Source organism: Piliocolobus tephrosceles, chromosome 7 (genome assembly GCF_002776525.5).
Source record: "Piliocolobus tephrosceles isolate RC106 chromosome 7, ASM277652v3, whole genome shotgun sequence".
Taxonomy (NCBI): Eukaryota; Metazoa; Chordata; class Mammalia; order Primates; family Cercopithecidae; genus Piliocolobus; species Piliocolobus tephrosceles.
Genome location: NC_045440.1, coordinates 36,041,012 through 36,048,304, shown reverse-complemented (window position 1 = coordinate 36,048,304; position 7,293 = coordinate 36,041,012). Strand labels below are relative to the sequence as shown.

General features: G+C 62.3%; 1 protein-coding gene across 1 annotated transcript; it reads right to left on the bottom strand.

The window, feature by feature from the left end:
- Positions 1-799: 799 nt before the first annotated feature.
- Positions 800-5,094, bottom strand: ZNF703 (zinc finger protein 703). Its single transcript, XM_023214580.1, has 2 exons — positions 4,624-5,094; positions 800-3,702 (listed from the first exon to the last, which is right to left on the bottom strand). The coding sequence occupies exons 1-2, from the start codon at positions 4,864-4,866 to the stop codon at positions 2,173-2,175; spliced, it is 1,773 nt and encodes a 590-aa protein (XP_023070348.1). The 5' UTR covers positions 4,867-5,094; the 3' UTR covers positions 800-2,172.
- Positions 5,095-7,293: the final 2,199 nt, after the last annotated feature.

Below are 7,293 nucleotides of genomic sequence, written 5' to 3'. Positions count from 1 at the left end.
TGAGAGTGGCTTCAAGGTCCTGAGTCATCGTGGCATCTTCTCAGCAAAACCCAAACCCGTTTCGAAAAGTGGCATCTTCTCAGCAAAACCCAAACCCCGCTTCGAAAAGTTTCCGGGGCGCAGATGACTCAGGTCGACAACCCAGCGATGGCTGAAGGGAGACCCCAAGCCTTGAGAAGCAACCCTCTCAGCAGATGCCTTTACCCTGTGGTCAGGAGAGAGGAAATGCCCCACAGAAACAGCAGGTAGGAATCCTTCGCCTTCATAGGATGGAAGAACCAAGATGCCGTCGGGGCTGGTGCCGGCTGCGGCTTCTCTCCGAGGCCTGTTGCTCGTCTTCCTGCCACCAGGTGGCGCCAAAGGCATGTCGTCGCTGCCCGCCAGGCTGCCGGGCTCCAGGACTGCGCTGTGGGAGTTTCTGCCGGAGCCCTTGGTGCTGGGGTCCTGGGGTCCCTTCTTAGCCCCCTTAGCACCTCGCATCTGGGCCCAGAGGAAAATCCACTTTTACACATGCCCTCCACCCTGGCCCCAGGAAATGTCAAGGCCTTTGAAGTGAGGCTAGGAGCTACATAACCAACTGGGGGAAAAAAATTAAAAGGTGGTTTTATGTTATTTGTAATGCGTTGGCAGAAGTTTTGTTTTTTTCTCCGCCATTTCTTGAGGAAAGGCATTAAACTCGTCCTTGAACGGAAATCATAGAAGGAGACCATAAGGCATTTTAAACAAGAAAAAAAAAGGGCATCTGCTTAGGTGTCTGGAAGTAAGAGTGTGGGCGAGGCAAGAGAGAAGCACACCACGGTGTGAATATAGCCAAGTATTCCATTTATTAACAAAATAAGTCTTACCAAGGGAGAGCTCTGTTCTTCTCAAACAGGCCCCGCAGCCCCCGCGCTGCCGCATCAGACCAGAAGGAGGGAGGAGTGGGGAGAAGACCCCAGTCGCTGCGGGGTCTACTCTGGGGTGCTCTGCCGGGCCAGGCCTAGGAGAGGGCGGGGGCTGCCATGATCCGAGCGCTCCCTGACGCCCCAAGCTTCCCCGAACGCAGCTAACGAGCTCGTGACGTCCGCTGACATCGCCACCGGTCTGCTTTGGAGGGATCTAGCGAGAGTCACCCATCCCGCCCCTACCGCCAGGGGTGGGGTCGTTGCCCCCACGAGGGAGAGAAACACAAGGACTATAAAGCACTTCGCAAAATGTAAGGGGCCGGCTTCACGCCAGCAGGGCCTTCTGGGACTTTGAATTCAACCAGGTGAGCGCTCCAGGTGCCCCGACAGGCGCACTGTGGCCACTGGGTGTTAGGGGCGGGAGTCTGGAAGGTGACGGTAGACGGCAAGGCTCTGTGAGACCACTTGGGCCTCTCTGGGGGCGAGCCTGCTGGTGGGGTCAGGGCTCTCCGTGCTCAGAGCAAGGTAGGGGAGCAAGGCCCTACGTTCGGGGGACAGGGTCCAGACCAAGGACCCTATGCGTGGAGGGTGGCCGGGGAGGAGTCCCGGAGCAGTGTACCAGGTCAATAGAGCTCCAGGGCCCCTGCCACCCAGGTGGCTCCCTCCACCCCCAAAATGAGTTACAAAAAAAATCTCCTGTTACTTGTACAACAAAGGAAACAAAACAAAACAAAACAACAACAAAAAAACAAAAACAGAACCTCAAATGGAAGGAAACAAGAGGGAATGAAGGGGGAAGAGGGAAAAAGAGAAGGGGGAAACGTAGTTTTAAGTTAAGACTCATGCAAGAAACTCCCCAGGAAGGGAAAACAAAACGTCTAGAAGAACCCAAAGACCCCAACTCTCCCTCCTCTCCCTAAAACCAAACCAATCAAAAACCAAAAAAAGAGGAAAAGGAATAAAAAATGTAAAACTTACATCTAAGAAAAAGAAAATAACAGAAAGGAAGAGGGGCGGGGATCATGTCGTTATTTGTGAGATTAATATTATTATTTGGGGGAACACAGACTTTTTGCATACCACTGACTCATGTGGGCCGTTAATGCACTTATATTCCCAGCTTGTAAGCTAACATTATAGTAAATAAATACACAGTCCGGTGGGGAAGGGTTGGGTGGGGAATCCCGGCAGGGTCAAGCAGTAGTGGAGGTTGCAGCGGCGACGGCAGGTGGGGAGGGGGGAGGGACAGGGAGGAGGGTGAGGGGGCTGGGGAAGGAAAGAGCTGTAGTTACTGGTATCCCAGCGCCGAGGCTGAAGCTAGTCTCTGTCCATACAGCGCGTATGGCGAGTAGTAGGGTCCGGCTGTGGGGAGGGACGGCACGGCCAGGCCCCCCGCTGTGGATAAGTGGCTCTTGCCATAGGGGTGGTACCGGCTTAGCCCCAAAGTGTGTGGACTCCGCAAGGACAGCGACCCGGGGCTGCCGGGGGCGGCGGGCGGGGGGAGGTGCAGATGGCAGGAGGCGGCTGCGGCGGCGGCGGCGGCGGCGCTGCCCAGGCCCGAGGCCCCGGGGTAGGCGGCCAGAAGTTTCTCGGCTCCCGGCAGGGCCGTGTGGGTCCGTAGGTGGCTGAGCAGCTCCTCCGAGGTGGCGAAGCGCTTGTCGCACGGCCCGCTGGCCGCCACCCAGTTGCAGCTGTGCGGCAGCGGTTCGTTCTGCAGCATGAAGCCGTAGGTGTAGAGAGGGTGGCCGGGGAGCGCGGCCTGGGCGGCGCTGGACGAGAGCGCGGCGGGCTGCAGCGGGTGCCCGGGGTACACCAGCGGGTAGCCCCCCGCCTTCAGGCTGGGCCCGGCTGGGTCGTGCCCGCTGCAGGTGGAGCAGCTGGAGCCGCCGAGGTGCGAGGCGCCGTGGTAACCTCCCAGGCAATAGGGGTCGCGGCATAATCCCTGCAGGAAGGAGGGCGGGGAGGCCCCGGTGAGCGGGCTGGAGCTGGGGGGCTTGCCCGGCGGCAGGCCTAGGCCCCCAGACAGCTGGCCTCCCACGAGGCCGGACTTGCTAGGATCCAGGCCAGGCACGAACTGAGACGGGTAGCCGGCGTAGGCACCCACAATGGAGCCGTGGTAGCCAATGCTGGAAGGCGGCAGCGGGAACACCGAATGGCCCGGCTTGTAGGGAGACACCGGCGCCACGTGGCCAGCCCCCACCAGCGCCGAGGGCGGCTCGGACTTGCGTCCGGAGGCCCCGGACTCAGCGCCACCGTGCGCCCCGGGCTCCCCACCGCTGCCGCGGCTCACGGCTGCCGGCTCCGGGCTGGGCTTGGGCTCTTGGTCTTTCTTGTCCAGCTCCCCGCCGCCAACCCCGCCGCCGTTCTTGCAGTCAGAGTGGTGCGGGGAGCCGCCGCGGGAGCCGCCGGGCGACGACGAGGACGAGGACGCGGAGACCGGCGCTCCATGAGGGGGAAAGGGTGGGCAGGCGGCGCTGGGGACCCTGAAGCCCGCCTTGTCTCCCGGGGACGAGGAGGACGAGGAGGAGGTGGAAGACACCGAGGAGGAGCCGCTGTCTTTGCGGGAGTCGCCGCCGCCGGAGCCCTTCGAGTAGGGCTTGAAGCTGGACTTGTCCTCGGCCGGGGAGTCTCCCAGCTGCTTCAGGGCCGCGGCCGCAGAGGCGGCGCCCGGGGCTGAGCGGCCAGGGTCCTTCTCCGCTCCCAGCCCGTTGGCCGCTGCCGCCACCGAGTTGAGCTTGGAGGAGGGCGGCGGGTCCGGCTTGCCGATCTGCGAGCAGGTCTGGGCCAGCAGCGCCAAGGGACTCTTCTTGGCGTCCAGCTGTGGGAGACAGCAGCAGGGGGAGGGAGAAGGAGTGAGACCCAGAGGCCTGCGGGGCGAGCGGGGGCGCCGGGGGAGCTGGGCGGCGGCGCTACGGGGCGGGGCGGACCTGGGGAGAGGGTCTGCGAGCGAGGGCCGGGCCAGGTGCGGCATCTGGCGGAACTGCGCCCACACTGCCGCTGGGTCCCGGGGTGCGCCGCAGGCCCTGCGGAAGGGGTTCACCCAGGACCCCTGCCGGAGAAGGTGACGTCTCTGGAGTCGGGGCTGTGACTCGCCACTTCCCTCTAATGTCCCCCTCCTCCAGGCCCAGGAAAAAACTTATTCCTTTAGTTTGGGGGAACTTCGCTTGGGACGGGTTTCTGGCAATGGCGCAGCGGGGTAGGAGCCGGGAGCGCGGATTCTAAAGGAGGGGCTGCAGTTGGCGCTCTCTCCGTAGCACCTCCCTCCCGGGGAGGGCACCCAGGGAAGAGGCAGGAAGAAAGACCCGGGATCGGGAGCGCCCGGGCGCCGTGCACCCTCACCGGCTGGAATAGAGGCGGAGTGGGACCCGGGCAGCCAGGGCTTCAAAGAAAACAGCCCGGCGAGGGGAGCGGGGAAGGCCCAGCAGAGATCACCTCCTGGCTGGAAACTGAGGATCAGAGGAAAAGTAAAGGACCCAGAGGGGACTCCAGAGCAAATCCAATCCAAGAGAAAACACGGAGCTCCGAAGGGCGAGCGTGGAAGGAGATCCTTCCACGGGGAAGCCTGGGGAGGCCCTGGTGGGGTCTGATCCCTCGGTTTTCTGCCCCTCATCACTCAGCCCGTCGGCGTGACAAGACTTGGGCGTCGCACCGAGCCCCGGGACGCAGGGAGCTGGGTCAGGGTCCCGGCCGCGGTGGGAGGAATGGGGCCGGCGCCGGGGGGCAGCGGCCGGGTACTGACCTCAATGGGGCTAACGGGAGTGGAGGACAGAGGCTGCAGGTACTCTGGGTGCAGGAGGTGACCGGTGTGAGCGCTCAGCATCTTCAGGACCCTGATCGGGAGCCGGTTCGCCTGGCGCAGGGGGTCCGCCGGTGGCAAGAGGGACACCGCTGCCGGCACCGCCGGCCTCTTCCCGCCGCCGCCGCTGCCGCTGCCGCTGCTTTCGGGTGTCCTTGGGCTAGATCCAGCGGGCGAATCGCTCATTTGGAGGAGGCAGCGCCGCTGGGGGGGGCGGGGAGGGCGGGGGAGCACCGGGGAGGCGAGCTCCCGGGGCGGGTGGGCTCGCTCCGCAGCGTCGATCGCGGTGCAGCGGGCGCTGCGCCTCCTCGCCGCCTCCCCTCCTCCACCGACGCCGCCGCCGCCGCCGCCGCCACCGCCGCTGGCCCTGGCTAGCAACACAAAAACCTTCGCCTTCCGCGAGCCGCACGTCAAATAGCCGCGATCGGCAGCCACACTTCAAAGGGATCGCCGTGCCCGCCCAATCGCAGCTCTCGCCGGGACCCCAGGGCGGGGAGAGCGGCGGGCGGAGGCCGGCTCCGTCGGTGGGCGGGGAGAGCCTTAAAGGGGCCGCGCCGCGCGGCGCCGCCGCCTCGGCCTCGGCCGCTCCCGGGGTTCCTCCCCTCCCCCCGACTGGGCCTTCCTCGCCCTGGGGTCCCTCCTGGGACGGGACTTCTCCGGCACCCTGAGCTCTGCGCCCCGTCCTCCTTTCCGGCCGTTCTCTCTCCTCTCTCCCTTCTCACCACTGGGTGGGGGGGAGGAGGGCGGGTGATGCTGGCGGGGGCTGTCACCCCGCCAGTCGTATGTGTCCGAGGTGGGGTGGGGTGGGGTGGGGTGGGGGGTGGGAGGGATCGCACGGCGCGGGCTCCGGGACGCTGGAGTCCAAGCCTCTCCCAGAGGCCGCCTGGGGGCGGGCCTCGCCTCGGGAGCCCGGGTCCTTCTCCGGAGCTGCTCAGGCCCTCCTCGACCCCGCTTTCCTTTCCCTACTTGGCCTCCGCTTGGTGTGTTCACTTGGAAGCGCCCGAGCCTCGGAGGCACCCACTGTTCTCGGGACGCGGCGTAGGCAGCTCCAACTACTTTCAGCCCGTCCTCTCTGAAGCCTGCAAGTTTGTCTCCCTTCTGGAGTGACATGGTCGGCGACCAAGCGCGGGACCCCAGGCTATGCGCGCTGTGCCTGCGCCCTGCGTTAGAAGCTTGGTGTCTGCTGTGTTGCAGGCTTCTCACCGTGTCCTGCTGAGGGTCGTAAAGTTCCTCACTGTACCGCGCCCAGCTGCTACGAGGAGGGACCGAGATCACGGGCGAGGCGGGTGTCCCTGGAGTGGGGGATCTCTCTCCAACCGCTGCTCGGCGGCACAACTCCCCCGCCCCACCATCCTTCTCACTCCGGGGAAAAAGCACTAGCTTTCCCCAGGGAAATTTCGGGATAAAAACTTTTATTTAAAAATAACAATACCCTTCTCGACTCCCTGCGCCTGTCTGATGAAGTGTGCATTGCTAGCTTCGCCTTGGGCAGGGATTTTACGTAGTCATAGTCCTGACATCCCAGTTCCAGTTCCGGATCGGCCGCTTTTCCGGAGGCGAAGTTGGTCCTCTGGGCGCGGGCCTCTGGGGAGCCCACTTCTCCGTGCGCTCGGCGGCCAGTGGAGGCGCGCTGGTGTCACTGCCTGGCTCCCAGCACCACTTTTCCAGTCCCAATTCATCACTCCGGTTGTCAGGCCTGCCACTCAGGGCGTATTGCTCTAGGATGGCAGATTCCCGATTCTGCCGCGCTGACCGACGCCTTGAGACGACGTGAGAATCCAAGATGGGGAGAGGTGATTTCAAAGGAGCTCTTCAAACAGAAGGAAATAGCTATCACGATCCTGTATCTTGCCCAATAGAGAAGACAGCAGACTCCACTTCCAGGCAGTATCAGTCATACCGGAAACTAAGCACCCTCCCTGGATCCCTACTGTTTTTCGGGCAGCACAAATAGAATGCTTAGAAATTACACAAGCTGTAATTACATGTTCCCCAATTTTAATCTTGGTAAAATCATGTTACACCGAGTGGCAAGGGGTACCCTTACTGGGAGATGGATCCCACATTGCAGCAAGAGGGGTGAGGGAATGAAAAGGGAGGGGGTGATCTCATTTATTTGATCGTGGTGGGGTTCTCATGCCGACTTCTGTGCGCAGCCATTGCCATCACTGCCAACACCACCTGTAAAAGTCCACTGCAGGGCTGCGTCCACCCACAAGCCATTTGGCCTTCAGGAGTCTGTTGTGCAGAGCCAGAAGGGCAGAAGGAAGCCAGGGTGCAGAGAGGCTGGCCTTTGCGGGAATGCAGAGGAGGAAGAGCTGGTAGAGGGGAGACCTAGGAGGCTGTGAAAGATGAAAGACCCTCTGATTATTGTAACCAGCCCAGCTGTGAGAGGGAGCCAAGGGATCCTTCTAGGGCCTGAGCAGATGTGTGTTAGAAATGATTAATGGGAAATAAATCAGGAGGAAAAGGGCAGGGGAGAGGGAAGAAGTATTTGGGAATTTGAAAAACAGAGAGGGAATAGGAGGCAGCTGAAAGGAGAGCAGGGAGAAGGGAGAGGACAATAGAATATTCACTCTCTGTTTGGAGAGTAAAAGAGAAGGAAAAAAGTAG

What these genes read in the sequence shown, in the direction of transcription:
- ZNF703 (XM_023214580.1), bottom strand. Translation starts at nt 4,866, where the DNA reads ATGAGCGATTCGCCCGCTGGATCTAGCCCAAGGACACCCGAAAGCAGC. An exon ending in CTCCCGTTAGCCCCATTGAG is followed by an intron (nt 3,703 to 4,623) that starts GTCAGTACCCGG and finishes TGTCTCCCACAG; the next exon opens with CTGGACGCCAAGAAGAGTCC.